Below are 21,425 nucleotides of genomic sequence, written 5' to 3' on the forward strand. Positions count from 1 at the left end.
CTGTCAGTTCTCCTGTGTGGTGTAGTATAGAGGAGCTGTCAGCTCTTCTGTGTGGTGTAGTATAGAGGAGCTGTCAGCTCTCCTGTGTCGTGTAGTATAGAGAAGGTGTCAGCTCTCCTGTCTGGTGTAGTATAAAGTAGCTGTCAGATCTCCTGTGTGGTGTAGTATAGAGGAGCTGTCAGCTCTCCTGTGTGGTGTAGTATAGAGGAGCTGTCAGTTCTCCTGTGTGGTGTAGTATAGAGGATCTGTCAGCTCTCCTGTGTGATGTAGTATAGAGGATCTGTCAGTTCTCCTGTGTGATGTAGTATAGAGGATCTGTCAGCTCTCCTGTGTGGTGTAGTATAGAGGATCTGTCAGTTCTCCTGTGTGGTGTAGTATAGAGGAGCTGTCGGTTCTCCTGTGTGATGTAGTATAGAGGAGCTGTCAGCTCTCCTGTGTGGTGTAGTATAGAGGATCTGTCAGCTCTCCTGTGTGGTGTAGTATAGAGGAGGTGTCAGCTCTCCTGTGTGGTGTAGTATAGAGGAGCGGTCAGTTCTCCTGTGTGGTGTAGTATAGAGGATCTGTCCATTCTCCTGTGTGGTGTGGTGTAGTATAGAGGATCTGTCAGCTCTCCTGTGTGGTGTAGTATAGAGGAGCCGTCAGTTCTCCTGTGTGGTGTAGTACAGAGGATCTGTCAGCTCTCCTGTGTGATGTAGTATAGAGGATCTGTCGGCTCTCCTGTGTGGTGTAGCATAGAGGAGCTGTCGGTTCTCCTGTGTGATGTAGTAAGGAGGAGCTGTCAGCTCTCCTGTGTGGTGTAGTATAGAGGATCTGTCAGCTCTCCTGTGTGGTGTAGTATAGAGGAGGTGTCAGCTCTCCTGTGTGGTGTAGTATAGAGGAGCTGTCAGTTCTCCTGTGTGGAGTAGTATAGAGGATCTGTCAGTTCTCCTGTGTGATGTAGTATAGAGGATCTGTCAGTTCTCCTGTGTGATGTAGTATAGAGGATCTGTTGGCTCTCCTGTGTGGTGTAGTATAGAGGAGCTGTCGGTTCTCCTGTGTGATGTAGTATAGAGGAGCTGTCAGCTCTCCTGTGTGGTGTAGTATAGAGGATCTGTCAGCTCTCCTGTGTGGTGTAGTATAGAGGAGGTGTCAGCTCTCCTGTGTGGTGTAGTATAGAGGAGCGGTCAGTTCTCCTGTGTGGTGTAGTATAGAGGAGCTGTCAGCTCTTCTGTGTGGTGTAGTATAGCGGAGCTGTCAGCTCTCCTGTGTGGTGTAGTATAGAGGAGGTGTCAGCTCTCCTGTTTGGTGTAGTATAGAGGAGCGGTCAGTTCTCCTGTGTGGTGTGGTATAGAGGATCTGTCAGTTCTCCAGTGTGGTGTAGTATAGAGGATCTGTCAGTTCTCCTGTGTGGTGTAGTATAGAGGAGCTGTCAGATCTCCTGTGTGGTGTAGTATAGAGGAGCTGTCAGCTCTCCTGTGTGATGTAGTATAGAGGAGGTGTCAGCTCTCCTGTGTGGTGTAGTATAAAGGAGCGGTCAGTTCTCCTGTGTGGTGTAGTATAGAGGATCTGTCAGTTCTCCTGTGTGGTGTGGTGTAGTATAGAGGATCTGTCAGTTTTCCTGTGTGGTGTAGTATGGAGGAGATGTCAGGTCTCCTGTGTGGTGTAGTATAGAGGATCTTTCAGCTCTCCTGTGTGATGTAGTATAGAGGATCTGTCAGCTCTCCTGTGTGGTGTAGTATAGAGGAGCTGTCAGCTCTCCTGTGTGGTGTAGTATAGAGGATCTGTCAGTTCTCCTGTGTGGTGTAGTATAGAGGAGCTGTCAGCTCTTCTGTGTGGTGTAGTATAGAGGAGCTGTCAGCTCTCCTGTGTGGTGTAGTATAGAGGAGGTGTCAGCTCTCCTGTGTGGTGTAGTATAGAGGAGCGGTCAGTTCTCCTGTGTGGTGTGGTATAGAGGATCTGTCAGTTCTCCTGTGTGGTGTAGTATAGAGGATCTGTCAGTTCTCCTGTCTGGTGTAGTATAAAGTAGCTGTCAGATCTCCTGTGTGGTGTAGTATAGAGGAGCTGTCAGCTCTCCTGTGTGGTGTAGTATAGAGGAGCTGTCAGTTCTCCTGTGTGGTGTAGTATAGAGGATCTGTCAGCTCTCCTGTGTGATGTAGTATAGAGGATCTGTCAGTTCTCCTGTGTGATGTAGTATAGAGGATCTGTCAGCTCTCCTGTGTGGTGTAGTATAGAGGATCTGTCAGTTCTCCTGTGTGGTGTAGTATAGAGGAGCTGTCGGTTCTCCTGTGTGATGTAGTATAGAGGAGCTGTCAGCTCTCCTGTGTGGTGTAGTATAGAGGATCTGTCAGCTCTCCTGTGTGGTGTAGTATAGAGGAGCCGTCAGTTCTCCTGTGTGGTGTAGTACAGAGGATCTGTCAGCTCTCCTGTGTGATGTAGTATAGAGGATCTGTCGGCTCTCCTGTGTGGTGTAGCATAGAGGAGCTGTCGGTTCTCCTGTGTGATGTAGTAAGGAGGAGCTGTCAGCTCTCCTGTGTGGTGTAGTATAGAGGATCTGTCAGCTCTCCTGTGTGGTGTAGTATAGAGGAGGTGTCAGCTCTCCTGTGTGGTGTAGTATAGAGGAGCTGTCAGTTCTCCTGTGTGGAGTAGTATAGAGGATCTGTCAGTTCTCCTGTGTGATGTAGTATAGAGGATCTGTCAGTTCTCCTGTGTGATGTAGTATAGAGGATCTGTCGGCTCTCCTGTGTGGTGTAGTATAGAGGAGCTGTCGGTTCTCCTGTGTGATGTAGTATAGAGGAGCTGTCAGCTCTCCTGTGTGGTGTAGTATAGAGGATCCTGTCAGCTCTCCTGTGTGGTGTAGTATAGAGGAGGTGTCAGCTCTCCTGTGTGGTGTAGTATAGAGGAGCGGTCAGTTCTCCTGTGTGGTGTAGTATAGAGGAGCTGTCAGCTCTTCTGTGTGGTGTAGTATAGCGGAGCTGTCAGCTCTCCTGTGTGGTGTAGTATAGAGGAGGTGTCAGCTCTCCTGTTTGGTGTAGTATAGAGGAGCGGTCAGTTCTCCTGTGTGGTGTGGTATAGAGGATCTGTCAGTTCTCCAGTGTGGTGTAGTATAGAGGATCTGTCAGTTCTCCTGTGTGGTGTAGTATAGAGGAGCTGTCAGATCTCCTGTGTGGTGTAGTATAGAGGAGCTGTCAGCTCTCCTGTGTGATGTAGTATAGAGGAGGTGTCAGCTCTCCTGTGTGGTGTAGTATAAAGGAGCGGTCAGTTCTCCTGTGTGGTGTAGTATAGAGGATCTGTCAGTTCTCCTGTGTGGTGTGGTGTAGTATAGAGGATCTGTCAGTTTTCCTGTGTGGTGTAGTATGGAGGAGATGTCAGGTCTCCTGTGTGGTGTAGTATAGAGGATCTTTCAGCTCTCCTGTGTGATGTAGTATAGAGGATCTGTCAGCTCTCCTGTGTGGTGTAGTATAGAGGAGCTGTCAGCTCTCCTGTGTGGTGTAGTATAGAGGATCTGTCAGTTCTCCTGTGTGGTGTAGTATAGAGGAGCTGTCAGCTCTTCTGTGTGGTGTAGTATAGAGGAGCTGTCAGCTCTCCTGTGTGGTGTAGTATAGAGGAGGTGTCAGCTCTCCTGTGTGGTGTAGTATAGAGGAGCGGTCAGTTCTCCTGTGTGGTGTGGTATAGAGGATCTGTCAGTTCTCCTGTGTGGTGTAGTATAGAGGATCTGTCAGTTCTCCTGTCTGGTGTAGTATAAAGTAGCTGTCAGATCTCCTGTGTGGTGTAGTATAGAGGAGCTGTCAGCTCTCCTGTGTGGTGTAGTATAGAGGAGCTGTCAGTTCTCCTGTGTGGTGTAGTATAGAGGATCTGTCAGCTCTCCTGTGTGATGTAGTATAGAGGATCTGTCAGTTCTCCTGTGTGATGTAGTATAGAGGATCTGTCAGCTCTCCTGTGTGGTGTAGTATAGAGGATCTGTCAGTTCTCCTGTGTGGTGTAGTATAGAGGAGCTGTCGGTTCTCCTGTGTGATGTAGTATAGAGGAGCTGTCAGCTCTCCTGTGTGGTGTAGTATAGAGGATCTGTCAGCTCTCCTGTGTGGTGTAGTATAGAGGAGGTGTCAGCTCTCCTGTGTGGTGTAGTATAGAGGAGCGGTCAGTTCTCCTGTGTGGTGTAGTATAGAGGATCTGTCAGTTCTCCTGTGTGGTGTGGTGTAGTATAGAGGATCTGTCAGTTCTCCTGTGTGGTGTAGTATGGAGGAGATGTCAGTTCTCCTGTGTGGTGTAGTATAGAGGATCTGTCAGCTCTCCTGTGTGATGTAGTATAGATGATCTGTCAGCTCTCCTGTGTGGTGTAGTATAGAGGAGCTGTCAGCTCTCCTGTGTGGTATAGGATAGAGGATCTGTCAGTTCTTCTGTGTGGTATAGTATAGAGGAGCTTTCAGCTCTTCTGTGTGGTGTAGTATAGAGTAGCTGTCAGCTCTCCTGTGTGGTGTAGTATAGAGGAGGTGTCAGCTCTCCTGTGTGGTGTAGTATAGAGGAGCGGTCAGTTCTCCTGTGTGGTGTGGTATAGAGGATCTGTCAGTTCTCCTGTGTGGTGTAGTATAGAGGATCTGTCAGTTCTCCTGTGTGGTGTGGTGTAGTATAGAGGATCTGTCAGTTCTCCTGTGTGGTGTAGTATGGAGGAGATGTCAGTTCTCCTGTGTGGTGTAGTATAGAGGATCTGTCAGCTCTCCTGTGTGATGTAGTATAGAGGATCTGTCAGCTCTCCTGTGTGGTGTAGTATAGAGGAGCTGTCAGCTCTCCTGTGTGGTGTAGTATAGAGGATCTGTCAGTTCTCCTGTGTGGTGTAGTATAGAGGAGCTGTCAGCTCTTCTGTGTGGTGTAGTATAGAGGAGCTGTCAGCTCTCCTGTGTGGTGTAGTATAGAGGAGCGGTCAGTTCTCCTGTGTGGTGTGGTATAGAGGATCTGTCAGTTCTCCTGTGTGGTGTAGTATAGAGGATCTGTCAGTTCTCCTGTGTGGTGTAGTATAGAGGAGCTGTCAGATCTCCTGTGTGGTGTAGTATAGAGGAGCTGTCAGCTCTCCTGTGTGATGTAGTATAGAGGATCTGTCAGCTCTCCTGTGTGGTGTAGTATAGAGGATCTGTGAGCTCTCCTGTGTGGTGTAGTATAGAGGAGGTGTCAGCTCTCCTGTGTGGTGTAGTATAGAGGAGCGGTCAGTTCTCCTGTGTGGTGTAGTATAGAGGATCTGTCAGTTCTCCTGTGTGGTGTAGTATAGAGGATCTGTCAGTTCTCCTGTGTGCTGTAGTATGGAGGATATGTCAGTTCTCCTGTGTGGTGTAGTATAGAGGATCTGTCAGTTCTCCTGTGTGGTGTAGTATAGAGGAGCTGTCAGCTCTTCTGTGTGGTGTAGTATAGCGGAGCTGTCAGCTCTCCTGTGTGGTGTAGTATAGAGGAGGTGTCAGCTCTCCCGTTTGGTGTAGTATAGAGGAGCGGTCAGTTCTCCTGTGTGGTGTGGTATAGAGGATCTGTCAGTTCTCCTGTGTGGTGTAGTATAGAGGATCTGTCAGTTCTCCTGTGTGGTGTAGTATAGAGGAGCTGTCAGATCTCCTGTGTGGTGTAGTATAGAGGAGCTGTCAGCTCTCCTGTGTGATGTAGTATAGAGGAGGTGTCAGCTCTCCTGTGTGGTGTAGTATAAAGGAGCGGTCAGTTCTCCTGTGTGGTGTAGTATAGAGGATCTGTCAGTTCTCCTGTGTGGTGTGGTGTAGTATAGAGGATCTGTCAGTTTTCCTGTGTGGTGTAGTATGGAGGAGATGTCAGGTCTCCTGTGTGGTGTAGTATAGAGGATCTTTCAGCTCTCCTGTGTGATGTAGTATAGAGGATCTGTCAGCTCTCCTGTGTGGTGTAGTATAGAGGAGCTGTCAGCTCTCCTGTGTGGTGTAGTATAGAGGAGCTGTCAGATCTCCTGTGTGGTGTAGTATAGAGGAGCTGTCAACTCTCCTGTGTGATGTAGTATAGAGGAGGTGTCAGCTCTCCTGTGTGGTGTAGTATAAAGGAGCGGTCAGTTCTCCTGTGTGGTGTAGTATAGAGGATCTGTCAGTTCTCCTGTGTGGTGTGGTGTAGTATAGAGGATCTGTCAGTTTTCCTGTGTGGTGTAGTATGGAGGAGATGTCAGGTCTCCTGTGTGGTGTAGTATAGAGGATCTTTCAGCTCTCCTGTGTGATGTAGTATAGAGGATCTGTCAGCTCTCCTGTGTGGTGTAGTATAGAGGAGCTGTCAGCTCTCCTGTGTGGTGTAGTATAGAGGATCTGTCAGTTCTCCTGTGTGGTGTAGTATAGAGGAGCTGTCAGCTCTTCTGTGTGGTGTAGTATAGAGGAGCTGTCAGCTCTCCTGTGTCGTGTAGTATAGAGAAGGTGTCAGCTCTCCTGTCTGGTGTAGTATAAAGTAGCTGTCAGATCTCCTGTGTGGTGTAGTATAGAGGAGCTGTCAGCTCTCCTGTGTGGTGTAGTATAGAGGAGCTGTCAGTTCTCCTGTGTGGTGTAGTATAGAGGATCTGTCAGCTCTCCTGTGTGATGTAGTATAGAGGATCTGTCAGTTCTCCTGTGTGATGTAGTATAGAGGATCTGTCAGCTCTCCTGTGTGGTGTAGTATAGAGGATCTGTCAGTTCTCCTGTGTGGTGTAGTATAGAGGAGCTGTCGGTTCTCCTGTGTGATGTAGTATAGAGGAGCTGTCAGCTCTCCTGTGTGGTGTAGTATAGAGGATCTGTCAGCTCTCCTGTGTGGTGTAGTATAGAGGAGGTGTCAGCTCTCCTGTGTGGTGTAGTATAGAGGAGCGGTCAGTTCTCCTGTGTGGTGTAGTATAGAGGATCTGTCCATTCTCCTGTGTGGTGTGGTGTAGTATAGAGGATCTGTCAGTTCTCCTGTGTGGTGTAGTATGGAGGAGATGTCAGTTCTCCTTTGTGGTGTAGTATAGAGGATCTGTCAGCTCTCCTGTGTGATGTAGTATAGATGATCTGTCAGCTCTCCTGTGTGGTGTAGTATAGAGGAGCTGTCAGCTCTCCTGTGTGGTATAGGATAGAGGATCCGTCAGTTCTCCTGTGTGGTATAGTATAGAGGAGCTTTCAGCTCTTCTGTGTGGTGTAGTATAGAGTAGCTGTCAGCTCTCCTGTGTGGTGTAGTATAGAGGAGGTGTCAGCTCTCCTGTGTGGTGTAGTATAGAGGAGCGGTCAGTTCTCCTGTGTGGTGTGGTATAGAGGATCTGTCAGTTCTCCTGTGTGGTGTAGTATAGAGGATCTGTCAGTTCTCCTGTGTGGTGTGGTGTAGTATAGAGGATCTGTCAGTTCTCCTGTGTGGTGTAGTATGGAGGAGATGTCAGTTCTCCTGTGTGGTGTAGTATAGAGGATCTGTCAGCTCTCCTGTGTGATGTAGTATAGAGGATCTGTCAGCTCTCCTGTGTGGTGTAGTATAGAGGAGCTGTCAGCTCTCCTGTGTGGTGTAGTATAGAGGATCTGTCAGTTCTCCTGTGTGGTGTAGTATAGAGGAGCTGTCAGCTCTCCTGTGTGGTGTAGTATAGAGGAGGTGTCAGCTCTCCTGTGTGGTGTAGTATAGAGGAGCGGTCAGTTCTCCTGTGTGGTGTGGTATAGAGGATCTGTCAGTTCTCCTGTGTGGTGTAGTATAGAGGATCTGTCAGTTCTCCTGTGTGGTGTAGTATAGAGGAGCTGTCAGATCTCCTGTGTGGTGTAGTATAGAGGAGCTGTCAGCTCTCCTGTGTGATGTAGTATAGAGGATCTGTCAGCTCTCCTGTGTGGTGTAGTATAGAGGATCTGTGAGCTCTCCTGTGTGGTGTAGTATAGAGGAGCTGTCAGTTCTCCTGTGTGGTGTAGTATAGAGGATCTGTCAGCTCTCCTGTGTGATGTAGTATAGAGGATCTGTCAGTTCTACTGTGTGATGTAGTATAGAGGATCTGTAGGCTCTCCAGTGTGGTGTAGTATAGAGGATCTGTCAGTTCTCCTGTGAGGTGTAGTATGGAGGAGCGGTCAGTTCTCCTGTGTGGTGTAGTATAGAGGATCTGTCAGTTCTCCTGTGTGGTGTTGTATAGAGGAGGTGTCAGCTCTCCTTTGTGGTGTAGAAAAGAGGAGCGGTCAGTTCTCCTGTGTGGTGTAGTATAGAGGATCTGTCAGTTCTCCTGTGTGGTGTAGTATGGAGGAGATGTCAGTTCTCCTGTGTGGTGTAGTATAGAGGATCTGTCAGTTCTCCTGTGTGGTGTAGTATGGAGGAGATGTCAGTTCTCCTGTGTGGTGTAGTATAGAGGAGCTGTCGGTTCTCCTGGGTGATGTAGTATAGAGGTGCTGTCAGCTCTCCTGTGTGGTGTAGTATAGAGGATCTGTCAGCTCTCCTGTGTGGTGTAGTATAGAGGAGGTGTCAGCTCTCCTGTGTGGTGTAGTATAGAGGAGCAGTCAGTTCTCCTGTGTGGTGTAGTATAGAGGATCTGTCAGTTCTCCTGTGTGGTGTGGTGTAGTATAGAGGATCTGTCAGTTCTCCTGTGTGGTGTAATATGGAGGAGATGTCAGTTCTCCTGTGTCGTGTAGTATAGAGGATATGTCAGCTCTCCTGTGTGATGTAGTATAGAGGATCTGCCAGCTCTCCTGTGTGGTGTAGTATAGAGGAGCTGTCACCTCTCCTGTGTGGTGTAGTATAGAGGATCTGTCAGTTCTCCTGTGTGGTGTAGTATAGAGGAGCTGTCAGCTCTTCTGTGTGGTGTAGTATAGAGGAGCTGTCAGCTCTCCTGTGTGGTGTGGTATAGAGGATCTGTCAGTTCTCCTGTGTGGTGTAGTATAGAGGATCTGTCAGTTTTCCTGTGTGATGTAGTATAGAGGATCTGTCAGCTCTCCTGTGTAGTGTAGTATAGAGGAGCTGTCAGTTGTCCTGTGTGGTGTAGTATAGAGGATCTGTCAGCTCTCCTGTGTGATGTAGTATAGAGGATCTATCAGTTCTCCTGTGTGATGTAGTATAGAGGATCTGTCGGCTCTCCTGTGTGGTGTAGTATAGAGGAGCTGTCGGTTCTCCTGTGTGATGTAGTATAGAGGAGCTGTCAGCTCTCCTGTGTGGTGTGGTATAGAGGATCTGTCAGTTCCCCTGTGTGGTGTAGTATAGAGGATCTGTCAGTTCTCCTGTGTGGTGTAGTATAGAGGAGCTGTCAGATCTTCTGTGTGGTGTAGTATAGAGGAGCTGTCAGCTCTCCTTTGTGATGTAGTATAGAGGATCTGTCAGCTCTCCTGTGTGGTGTAGTATAGAGGAGGTGTCAGCTCTCCTGTGTGGTGTAGTATAGAGGAGCGGTCAGTTCTCCTGTGTGGTGTAGTATAGAGGATCTGTCAGTTCTCCTGTGTGGTGTGGTGTAGTATAGAGGATCTGTCAGTTCTCCTGTGTGGTGTAGTATGGAGGAGATGTCAGTTCTCCTGTGTGGTGTAGTATAGAGGATCTGTCAGCTCTCCTGTGTGATGTAGTATAGAGGATCTGTCAGCTCTCCTGTGTGGTGTAGTATAGAGGAGCTGTCAGCTCTCCTGTGTGGTGTAGTATAGAGGATCTGTCAGTTCTCCTGTGTGGTGTAGTATAGAGGAGCTGTCAGCTCTTCTGTGTGGTGTAGTATAGAGGATCTGTCAGTTCTCCTGTGTGGTGTAGTATAGAGGAGCTGTCAGATCTCCTGTGTGGTGTAGTATAGAGGAGCTGTCAGCTCTCCTGTGTGATGTAGTATAGAGGATCTGTCAGCTCTCCTGTGTGGTGTAGTATAGAGGATCTGTCAGTTCTCCTGTGTGGTGTAGTATAGAGGATCTGTCAGCTCTCCTGTGTGATGTAGTATAGAGGATCTGTCAGTTCTCCTGTGTGATGTAGTATAGAGGATCTGTCGGCTCTCCTGTGTGGTGTAGTATAGAGGAGCTGTCGGTTCTCCTGTGTGATGTAGTATAGAGGAGCTGTCAGCTCTCCTGTGTGGTGTGGTATAGAGGATCTGTCAGTTCTCCTGTGTGGTGTAGTATAGAGGATCTGTCAGTTCTCCTGTGTGGTGTAGTATAGTGGAGCTGTCAGATCTCCTGTGTGGTGTAGTATAGAGGAGCTGTCAGCTCTCCTTTGTGATGTAGTATAGAGGATCTGTCAGCTCTCCTGTGTGGTGTAGTATAGAGGAGCTGTCAGTTCTCCTGTGTGGTGTAGTATAGAGGATCTGTCAGTTCTCCTGTGTGATGTAGTATAGAGGATCTGTCAGTTCTCCTGTGTGATGTAGCATAGAGGATCTGTCGGCTCTCCTGTGTGGTGTAGTATAGAGGAGCTGTCGGTTCTCCTGTGTGATGTAGTATAGAGGAGCTGTCAGCTCTCCTGTGTGGTGTAGTATAGAGGATCTGTCAGCTCTCCTGTGTGGTGTAGTATAGAGGAGGTGTCAGCTCTCCTGTGTGGTGTAGTATAGAGGAGCGGTCAGTTCTCCTGTGTGGTGTAGTATAGAGGATCTGTCAGTTCTCCTGTGTGGTGTGGTGTAGTATAGAGGATCTGTCAGTTCTCCTGTGTGGTGTAGTATGGAGGAGATGTCAGTTCTCCTGTGTGGTGTAGTATAGAGGATCTGTCAGCTCTCCTGTGTGATGTAGTATAGATGATCTGTCAGCTCTCCTGTGTGGTGTAGTATAGAGGAGCTGTCAGCTCTCCTGTGTGGTATAGGATAGAGGATCTGTCAGTTCTTCTGTGTGGTATAGTATAGAGGAGCTTTCAGCTCTTCTGTGTGGTGTAGTATAGAGTAGCTGTCAGCTCTCCTGTGTGGTGTAGTATAGAGGAGGTGTCAGCTCTCCTGTGTGGTGTAGTATAGAGGAGCGGTCAGTTCTCCTGTGTGGTGTGGTATAGAGGATCTGTCAGTTCTCCTGTGTGGTGTAGTATAGAGGATCTGTCAGTTCTCCTGTGTGGTGTGGTGTAGTATAGAGGATCTGTCAGTTCTCCTGTGTGGTGTAGTATGGAGGAGATGTCAGTTCTCCTGTGTGGTGTAGTATAGAGGATCTGTCAGCTCTCCTGTGTGATGTAGTATAGAGGATCTGTCAGCTCTCCTGTGTGGTGTAGTATAGAGGAGCTGTCAGCTCTCCTGTGTGGTGTAGTATAGAGGATCTGTCAGTTCTCCTGTGTGGTGTAGTATAGAGGAGCTGTCAGCTCTTCTGTGTGGTGTAGTATAGAGGAGCTGTCAGCTCTCCTGTGTGGTGTAGTATAGAGGAGCGGTCAGTTCTCCTGTGTGGTGTGGTATAGAGGATCTGTCAGTTCTCCTGTGTGGTGTAGTATAGAGGATCTGTCAGTTCTCCTGTGTGGTGTAGTATAGAGGAGCTGTCAGATCTCCTGTGTGGTGTAGTATAGAGGAGCTGTCAGCTCTCCTGTGTGATGTAGTATAGAGGATCTGTCAGCTCTCCTGTGTGGTGTAGTATAGAGGATCTGTGAGCTCTCCTGTGTGGTGTAGTATAGAGGAGGTGTCAGCTCTCCTGTGTGGTGTAGTATAGAGGAGCGGTCAGTTCTCCTGTGTGGTGTAGTATAGAGGATCTGTCAGTTCTCCTGTGTGGTGTAGTATAGAGGATCTGTCAGTTCTCCTGTGTGCTGTAGTATGGAGGATATGTCAGTTCTCCTGTGTGGTGTAGTATAGAGGATCTGTCAGTTCTCCTGTGTGGTGTAGTATAGAGGAGCTGTCAGCTCTTCTGTGTGGTGTAGTATAGCGGAGCTGTCAGCTCTCCTGTGTGGTGTAGTATAGAGGAGGTGTCAGCTCTCCCGTTTGGTGTAGTATAGAGGAGCGGTCAGTTCTCCTGTGTGGTGTGGTATAGAGGATCTGTCAGTTCTCCTGTGTGGTGTAGTATAGAGGATCTGTCAGTTCTCCTGTGTGGTGTAGTATAGAGGAGCTGTCAGATCTCCTGTGTGGTGTAGTATAGAGGAGCTGTCAGCTCTCCTGTGTGATGTAGTATAGAGGAGGTGTCAGCTCTCCTGTGTGGTGTAGTATAAAGGAGCAGTCAGTTCTCCTGTGTGGTGTAGTATAGAGGATCTGTCAGTTCTCCTGTGTGGTGTGGTGTAGTATAGAGGATCTGTCAGTTTTCCTGTGTGGTGTAGTATGGAGGAGATGTCAGGTCTCCTGTGTGGTGTAGTATAGAGGATCTTTCAGCTCTCCTGTGTGATGTAGTATAGAGGATCTGTCAGCTCTCCTGTGTGGTGTAGTATAGAGGAGCTGTCAGCTCTCCTGTGTGGTGTAGTATAGAGGAGCTGTCAGATCTCCTGTGTGGTGTAGTATAGAGGAGCTGTCAACTCTCCTGTGTGATGTAGTATAGAGGAGGTGTCAGCTCTCCTGTGTGGTGTAGTATAAAGGAGCGGTCAGTTCTCCTGTGTGGTGTAGTATAGAGGATCTGTCAGTTCTCCTGTGTGGTGTGGTGTAGTATAGAGGATCTGTCAGTTTTCCTGTGTGGTGTAGTATGGAGGAGATGTCAGGTCTCCTGTGTGGTGTAGTATAGAGGATCTTTCAGCTCTCCTGTGTGATGTAGTATAGAGGATCTGTCAGCTCTCCTGTGTGGTGTAGTATAGAGGAGCTGTCAGCTCTCCTGTGTGGTGTAGTATAGAGGATCTGTCAGTTCTCCTGTGTGGTGTAGTATAGAGGAGCTGTCAGCTCTTCTGTGTGGTGTAGTATAGAGGAGCTGTCAGCTCTCCTGTGTCGTGTAGTATAGAGAAGGTGTCAGCTCTCCTGTCTGGTGTAGTATAAAGTAGCTATCAGATCTCCTGTGTGGTGTAGTATAGAGGAGCTGTCAGCTCTCCTGTGTGGTGTAGTATAGAGGAGCTGTCAGTTCTCCTGTGTGGTGTAGTATAGAGGATCTGTCAGCTCTCCTGTGTGATGTAGTATAGAGGATCTGTCAGTTCTCCTGTGTGATGTAGTATAGAGGATCTGTCAGCTCTCCTGTGTGGTGTAGTATAGAGGATCTGTCAGTTCTCCTGTGTGGTGTAGTATAGAGGAGCTGTCGGTTCTCCTGTGTGATGTAGTATAGAGGAGCTGTCAGCTCTCCTGTGTGGTGTAGTATAGAGGATCTGTCAGCTCTCCTGTGTGGTGTAGTATAGAGGAGGTGTCAGCTCTCCTGTGTGGTGTAGTATAGAGGAGCGGTCAGTTCTCCTGTGTGGTGTAGTATAGAGGATCTGTCCATTCTCCTGTGTGGTGTGGTGTAGTATAGAGGATCTGTCAGTTCTCCTGTGTGGTGTAGTATGGAGGAGATGTCAGTTCTCCTTTGTGGTGTAGTATAGAGGATCTGTCAGCTCTCCTGTGTGATGTAGTATAGATGATCTGTCAGCTCTCCTGTGTGGTGTAGTATAGAGGAGCTGTCAGCTCTCCTGTGTGGTATAGGATAGAGGATCCGTCAGTTCTCCTGTGTGGTATAGTATAGAGGAGCTTTCAGCTCTTCTGTGTGGTGTAGTATAGAGTAGCTGTCAGCTCTCCTGTGTGGTGTAGTATAGAGGAGGTGTCAGCTCTCCTGTGTGGTGTAGTATAGAGGATCTGTCAGTTCTCCTGTGTGGTGTGGTATAGAGGATCTGTCAGTTCTCCTGTGTGGTGTAGTATAGAGGATCTGTCAGTTCTCCTGTGTGGTGTGGTGTAGTATAGAGGATCTGTCAGTTCTCCTGTGTGGTGTAGTATGGAGGAGATGTCAGTTCTCCTGTGTGGTGTAGTATAGAGGATCTGTCAGCTCTCCTGTGTGATGTAGTATAGAGGATCTGTCAGCTCTCCTGTGTGGTGTAGTATAGAGGAGCTGTCAGCTCTCCTGTGTGGTGTAGTATAGAGGATCTGTCAGTTCTCCTGTGTGGTGTAGTATAGAGGAGCTGTCAGCTCTCCTGTGTGGTGTAGTATAGAGGAGGTGTCAGCTCTCCTGTGTGGTGTAGTATAGAGGAGCGGTCAGTTCTCCTGTGTGGTGTGGTATAGAGGATCTGTCAGTTCTCCTGTGTGGTGTAGTATAGAGGATCTGTCAGTTCTCCTGTGTGGTGTAGTATAGAGGAGCTGTCAGATCTCCTGTGTGGTGTAGTATAGAGGAGCTGTCAGCTCTCCTGTGTGATGTAGTATAGAGGATCTGTCAGCTCTCCTGTGTGGTGTAGTATAGAGGATCTGTGAGCTCTCCTGTGTGGTGTAGTATAGAGGAGCTGTCAGTTCTCCTGTGTGGTGTAGTATAGAGGATCTGTCAGCTCTCCTGTGTGATGTAGTATAGAGGATCTGTCAGTTCTACTGTGTGATGTAGTATAGAGGATCTGTAGGCTCTCCAGTGTGGTGTAGTATAGAGGATCTGTCAGTTCTCCTGTGAGGTGTAGTATGGAGGAGCGGTCAGTTCTCCTGTGTGGTGTAGTATAGAGGATCTGTCAGTTCTCCTGTGTGGTGTTGTATAGAGGAGGTGTCAGCTCTCCTTTGTGGTGTAGAAAAGAGGAGCGATCAGTTCTCCTGTGTGGTGTAGTATAGAGGATCTGTCAGTTCTCCTGTGTGGTGTAGTATGGAGGAGATGTCAGTTCTCCTGTGTGGTGTAGTATAGAGGATCTGTCAGTTCTCCTGTGTGGTGTAGTATGGAGGAGATGTCAGTTCTCCTGTGTGGTGTAGTATAGAGGAGCTGTCGGTTCTCCTGGGTGATGTAGTATAGAGGTGCTGTCAGCTCTCCTGTGTGGTGTAGTATAGAGGATCTGTCAGCTCTCCTGTGTGGTGCAGTATAGAGGAGGTGTCAGCTCTCCTGTGTGGTGTAGTATAGAGGAGCAGTCAGTTCTCCTGTGTGGTGTAGTATAGAGGATCTGTCAGTTCTCCTGTGTGGTGTGGTGTAGTATAGAGGATCTGTCAGTTCTCCTGTGTGGTGTAATATGGAGGAGATGTCAGTTCTCCTGTGTCGTGTAGTATAGAGGATATGTCAGCTCTCCTGTGTGATGTAGTATAGAGGATCTGCCAGCTCTCCTGTGTGGTGTAGTATAGAGGAGCTGTCACCTCTCCTGTGTGGTGTAGTATAGAGGATCTGTCAGTTCTCCTGTGTGGTGTAGTATAGAGGAGCTGTCAGCTCTTCTGTGTGGTGTAGTATAGAGGAGCTGTCAGCTCTCCTGTGTGGTGTGGTATAGAGGATCTGTCAGTTCTCCTGTGTGGTGTAGTATAGAGGATCTGTCAGTTTTCCTGTGTGATGTAGTATAGAGGATCTGTCAGCTCCCCTGTGTAGTGTAGTATAGAGGAGCTGTCAGTTGTCCTGTGTGGTGTAGTATAGAGGATCTGTCAGCTCTCCTGTGTGATGTAGTATAGAGGATCTATCAGTTCTCCTGTGTGATGTAGTATAGAGGATCTGTCGGCTCTCCTGTGTGGTGTAGTATAGAGGAGCTGTCGGTTCTCCTGTGTGATGTAGTATAGAGGAGCTGTCAGCTCTCCTGTGTGGTGTGGTATAGAGGATCTGTCAGTTCCCCTGTGTGGTGTAGTATAGAGGATCTGTCAGTTCTCCTGTGTGGTGTAGTATAGAGGAGCTGTCAGATCTTCTGTGTGGTGTAGTATAGAGGAGCTGTCAGCTCTCCTTTGTGATGTAGTATAGAGGATCTGTCAGCTCTCCTTTGTGGTGTAGTATAGAGGAGGTGTCAGCTCTCCTGTGTGGTGTAGTATAGAGGAGCGGTCAGTTCTCCTGTGTGGTGTAGTATAGAGGATCTGTCAGTTCTCCTGTGTGGTGTGGTGTAGTATAGAGGATCTGTCAGTTCTCCTGTGTGGTGTAGTATGGAGGAGATGTCAGTTCTCCTGTGTGGTGTAGTATAGAGGATCTGTCAGCTCTCCTGTGTGATGTAGTATAGAGGATCTGTCAGCTCTCCTGTGTGGTGTAGTATAGAGGAGCTGTCAGCTCTCCTGTGTGGTGTAGTATAGAGGATCTGTCAGTTCTCCTGTGTGGTGTAGTATAGAGGAGCTGTCAGCTCTTCTGTGTGGTGTAGTATAGAGGATCTGTCAGTTCTCCTGTGTGGTGTAGTATAGAGGAGCTGTCAGATCTCCTGTGTGGTGTAGTATAGAGGAGCTGTCAGCTCTCCTGTGTGATGTAGTATAGAGGATCTGTCAGCTCTCCTGTGTGGTGTAGTATAGAGGATCTGTCAGTTCTCCTGTGTGGTGTAGTATAGAGGATCTGTCAGCTCTCCTGTGTGATGTAGTATAGAGGATCTGTCAGTTCTCCTGTGTGATGTAGTATAGAGGATCTGTCGGCTCTCCTGTGTGGTGTAGTATAGAGGAGCTGTCGGTTCTCCTGTGTGATGTAGTATAGAGGAGCTGTCAGCTCTCCTGTGTGGTGTGGTATAGAGGATCTGTCAGTTCTCCTGTGTGGTGTAGTATAGAGGATCTGTCAGTTCTCCTGTGTGGTGTAGTATAGTGGAGCTGTCAGATCTCCTGTGTGGTGTAGTATAGAGGAGCTGTCAGCTCTCCTTTGTGATGTAGTATAGAGGATCTGTCAGCTCTCCTGTGTGGTGTAGTATAGAGGAGCTGTCAGTTCTCCTGTGTGGTGTAGTATAGAGGATCTGTCAGTTCTCCTGTGTGATGTAGTATAGAGGATCTGTCAGTTCTCCTGTGTGATGTAGCATAGAGGATCTGTCGGCTCTCCTGTGTGGTGTAGTATAGAGGAGCTGTCGGTTCTCCTGTGTGATGTAGTATAGAGGAGCTGTCAGCTCTCCTGTGTGGTGTAGTATAGAGGATCTGTCAGCTCTCCTGTGTGGTGTAGTATAGAGGAGGTGTCAGCTCTCCTGTGTGGTGTAGTATAGAGGAGCGGTCAGTTCTCCTGTGTGGTGTAGTATAGAGGATCTGTCAGTTCTCCTGTGTGGTGTAGTATAGAGGATCTGTCAGTTCTCCTGTGTGCTGTAGTATGGAGGATATGTCAGTTCTCCTGTGTGGTGTAGTATAGAGGATCTGTCAGTTCTCCTGTGTGGTGTAGTATAGAGGAGCTGTCAGCTCTTCTGTGTGGTGTAGTATAGCGGAGCTGTCAGCTCTCCTGTGTGGTGTAGTATAGAGGAGGTGTCAGCTCTCCTGTTTGGTGTAGTATAGAGGAGCGGTCAGTTCTCCTGTGTGGTGTGGTATAGAGGATCTGTCAGTTCTCCTGTGTGGTGTAGTATAGAGGATCTGTCAGTTCTCCTGTGTGGTGTAGTATAGAGGAGCTGTCAGATCTCCTGTGTGGTGTAGTATAGAGGAGCTGTCAGCTCTCCTGTGTGATGTAGTATAGAGGATCTGTCAGCTCTCCTGTGTGGTGTAGTATAGAGGAGCTGTCAGTTCTCCTGTGTGGTGTAATATAGAGGATCTTTCAGTTCTCCTGTGTGATGTAGTATAGAGGATCTGTCAGTTCTCCTGTGTGATGTAGTATAGAGGATCTGTCGGCTCTCCTTTGTGGTGTAGTATAGAGGAGCTGGCAGCTCTCCTGTGTGGTGTAGTATAGAGGATCTGTCAGTTCTCCTGTGTGGTGTAGTATAGAGGAGCTGTCAGTTCTCCTGTGTGGTGTAGTATAGAGGATCTGTCAGTTCTCCTGTGTGGTGTAGTGTAGAGGAGCTGTCAGTTCTCCTGTGTGGTGTAGTGTGGAGGAGCTGTCAGTTCTCCTGTGTGGTGTAGTATAGAGGAGCTGTCAGTTCTCCTGTGTCTTGTAGTGTAGAGGAGCTGTCAGCTCTCCTGTGTGGTGTAGTATAGAGGAGCTGTCGGCTCTCCTGTGTGGTGCAGTATAGAGGATCTGTCAGCTCTCCTGTGTGGTGTAGTGTAGAGGATCTGTCAGTTCTCCTGTGTGGTGTAGTATAGAGGATCTGTAAGCTCTCCTGTGTGGTATAGTATAGAGGAGCTGTCAGTTCTCCTGTGTGGTGTAGTGTAGAGGAGCTGTCAGCTCTCCTGTGTGGTGTAGTATAGAGGAGCTGTCAGTTCTCCTGTGTGGTGTAGTGTAGAGGAGCTGTCAGATCTCCTGTGTGGTGTAGTGTGGAGGAGCTGTCAGTTCTCCTGTGTGGTGTAGTATAGAGGAGCTTTCAGTTCTCCTGTGTGGTGTAGTATAGAGGATCTGTCAGCTCTCCTGTGTGGTGTAGTGTAGAGGAGCTGTCAGCTCTCCTGTGTGGTGTAGTATAGAGGAGCTGTCGGCTCTCCTGTGTGGTGCAGTATAGAGGATCTGTCAGCTCTCCTGTGTGGTGTAGTATAGAGGAGCTGTCAGTTCTCCTGTGTGGTGTAGTGTGATCATGTTACCTTGCGGTCACAGTGTGGCGTTTTATCTCACCGGAGACGTGGTCAGTTTTAGGATGCTTCCATTCTTTATTTCCATCCTGTTCTGTATAAAGAGAAGTGAATAATTCTTTAATAGCTTCTAAACTCAGTCCAGTGGATTGTAAGCCTTGAGCCCGGCTTGTTCCGCCCATCTCCCTAATACGCACCAGTTCCGTGATGTAGGCTTGATGTCCGTCCACGTATTGTAGAGCATACTGCTCAGAGTTACTGATATTCCACCTACAGAACACAAGCAGATGTTCAGCCATATCTAAAACCTCATTTACATAGACCTAGGGTTCAGATTAAGGAGAAGATGGTCAAATAAAACCTCACAGAATCAAACGGCCACCAGACATTGCAAGTCACATCATGCGACGCATCATATAAGACCTGCGGGCAGAACCGGACTTGCACTATTTTTAGCGTGACGATGGACCTAAAAAAATTAATGTTGATGTGTAAAAGACAAGCAACACGACTCACCAGCAATAAACCGTTCCCTGTTTCCACACCATAAACCCAAAATTGTTAATTTGGTTGCATTGTTTATGCATGGACGGTCATGGCATCCAAAAAGAAGAGTGACGCTGATGGGGTACGAGTGACGCTGATGGGGTACGAGTGACGCTGATGGGGTACGAGTGACGCTGATGGGGTATGAGTGACGCTGATGGGGCACTTCTTTCTCCAAAATCGTGAGCTCATTGTTGATAGCCTTTTTAGGGTATGGAATGGGAGCGGCAACAACATTTAAAGGCGATGTTATAAACGGAGATGTGATGGATAACAGCAGGACCCGCGGTCACAGATACCGTCACTCCCGCTGACCTGACAGATTCAGGTTTCCGTGCAGGATAAAGCTTCTACGTATTCATCGTACATAGAAGCTGTATTGGGAGAAAGTTAAATATTTTTCTAATAAAAACATATTCCAAAGTTGCACAAAACACTAAGCCCTTATTTACACGACAGGGTTTCCCGGCCGGGTGACGGCCGTTTATAAAATGGCCGTCACCCGGCTGCAGTAGGAACAATAGACCCCAAATGGGGCTATTCACATGACCGATTTTTTGACGGCCCGGGAAAACTGGCCATCAAAAAATGGGACATGCTCTATTTTCGGCCGTTTACCTGGCCGCCCGGCTCCCATATAAGTCTATGGGGCCGGGTAATACACGGCCATCACCGGAATGTGTCCCGAGTGATGGCCGTGTATTCCGTCACTCTCTCTCCTCACAGCGCAGAGTGCATGTGAGGAGGAGGAGTTTATGCCATTCGGACGAATGGCTGTACGCTGGAGGTAAGTATATACACTGTGTGGCAGGGCCGGGGTGTACAGCAGGTGGAGGGAGCGCTGCGCTGGCTCCCTTCCCCTGCTTGTTTTAAAAGCGCCCTGGCCCGGCGACACCTTCCATGGCCGATGGCGACGCCACTATAGCAGAGCGGGGAGGTATCTATGTGCTAGCCCCACTTTAGCTCCCTGAAGGAGCGGAATCGCCGTGTGTTCGGGGATTCCGCTCCTGGACAGAGCGCTTGATGTCTCTTTCCATATCTGGGCAGTGACATCAGGGGAAACTCCTGAAGCAGAATCCCCGAACACTCTATGACCGGGGATTCCACACCAGGCGAAGCCAGTAACGTTCAGTGTCCATAAATGGACACAGACGACAGGGGCTTTTCCTGAAGTGGAATCACCGGCCACATGGGGATTCCCCTTCAGGAGTTGCCCCTGATGTCACTGTCCAGATATGCCCGGCCCGGAACAGATGCAAAACTAATGCAAACCGGCCGGGAAAAACGGCCGATATCGGCCGACACTCGGGCGGGACCTTGTCATGTGAATAAGGCATAACACAGGTTTAGTTAAACGAAAACAACCAAAACAAAAAACTCTTCAAAGGTGTAAATACCCTTTAACCCCTTAATACCTTCGTGACCAGAGCAATTTTGGCAGTTTTGCTATTCACAGATGTGACGCAGTGTAACTCTGCACGTGTTTTATGTATCGATGTGGATTTTGCGCTGTTTTCTTGGGACATGTAGTGCTTCCTTTTTGTGGTATATATGTATAGGTAACATTTTTGTTACTTTTTTTTTATAGCCGTGGAAAGACAGAAAAAAAAGAAAATTTTTGATTTTTCATCATTTAAAATGTAACAGTTTAAAAATAAAAGTAATTGTATCCTATAAATGTATTGACATAAATTCCTGCATTCATCCTGATCATAAGGACTCCTGACTTGGGGGTGTAGTTTATTTTTTTGGACCAGAAATATATTATAAAACACCAGTGCCCCTTTTTTCAATTGCGCACTAAAATGTCTTCATTTCGTTGTCTACGCATGGCAGTAATGTACGGGCGATGGACTGGAAGTCCAATAAATAATGGTAAAAATCATTGTGTTCTACAAACGGGACCCTCTAAAGTCTATTTCTAGCGGTTCAATTTCTGTTTTAACCCTTCACACTTTTTACAGAATTTGTCCAAACTTGTGCCAAAAAAATGTAAATTGCTTTTTTTTGACAAAAGTGTCACTTTTCTTAAGCCATTTGGAAACACCGTATGACATCCTGGTAAAAGTGACCCCTCCCCACACTCTGCTACTTCTCCCGTGTACGGCGATACCAAATATGTGCGTCTAATCTATTATACGGACCCGTTATAGGGCATATCATAGAAGGAGTCCATTGTGGCTTTTGGAGGCCTTTTTACGCCGGAGCTGATTTTAGGGAACCCCGCTGTATTTGCCGCGGTACCGCAGGTCATTCTGACAAGTATAAATGTCCGGTTAATATTCATCTAGGGGTATAGGGAGTATTTTTAATAGGTGGAAAGAAATAAAAAATTGGTTTTTCCAGAAAATCCAGTATTGCTGCATCTTTACAGTGAGACATTATCCAATAAGTAACCCCCCCCCCCATGTGGTTCTCCCTACAAAAACCGTGTGAAAGTGAATGAGTTAATAATGTGGGACTGTCTGATAAATTTCAAAGCAGGGATAGTTACAGAGAGCAGGATCAGAGGGACATGTAGGGCAATAAAATCGCGTGTCCCTTCGTATGCCATTTTGGCCGCACACTCTGCATGGCTTTTGGGGGTGTTGTTTTTCAGTGGCCGGCACAGGGTGTACAAGGTGACGTTCCACAAGCCGTCGGACATCTTCTACCTCGTGGCGGTGTCTGGGGTCCGGGGACTCAAATAAAAGATGTTCAATTAAGTTCTCCAGAAATTGAAAACATGTAT

At 47.9% G+C, this 21,425-nt stretch overlaps 1 protein-coding gene across 1 annotated transcript in view; it reads right to left on the reverse strand.

Moving 5' to 3' along the window:
• Nucleotides 1-21,425, reverse strand: part of ELMO3 (engulfment and cell motility 3) — a 139,225-nt gene that overhangs the window by 74,639 nt on the left and 43,161 nt on the right. The window contains exons 4-5 of the mRNA XM_075848305.1: nucleotides 18,346-18,418; nucleotides 18,192-18,242 (exon numbers count right to left, since the gene is read on the reverse strand). Of these exons, the coding sequence (XP_075704420.1) occupies nucleotides 18,192-18,242; nucleotides 18,346-18,418 (124 nt within the window). The remainder of the gene's footprint in view (nucleotides 1-18,191; nucleotides 18,243-18,345; nucleotides 18,419-21,425) is intronic.

Source organism: Rhinoderma darwinii, unplaced genomic scaffold, assembly GCF_050947455.1.
Source record: "Rhinoderma darwinii isolate aRhiDar2 unplaced genomic scaffold, aRhiDar2.hap1 Scaffold_3429, whole genome shotgun sequence".
NCBI lineage: Eukaryota > Metazoa > Chordata > Amphibia > Anura > Rhinodermatidae > Rhinoderma > Rhinoderma darwinii.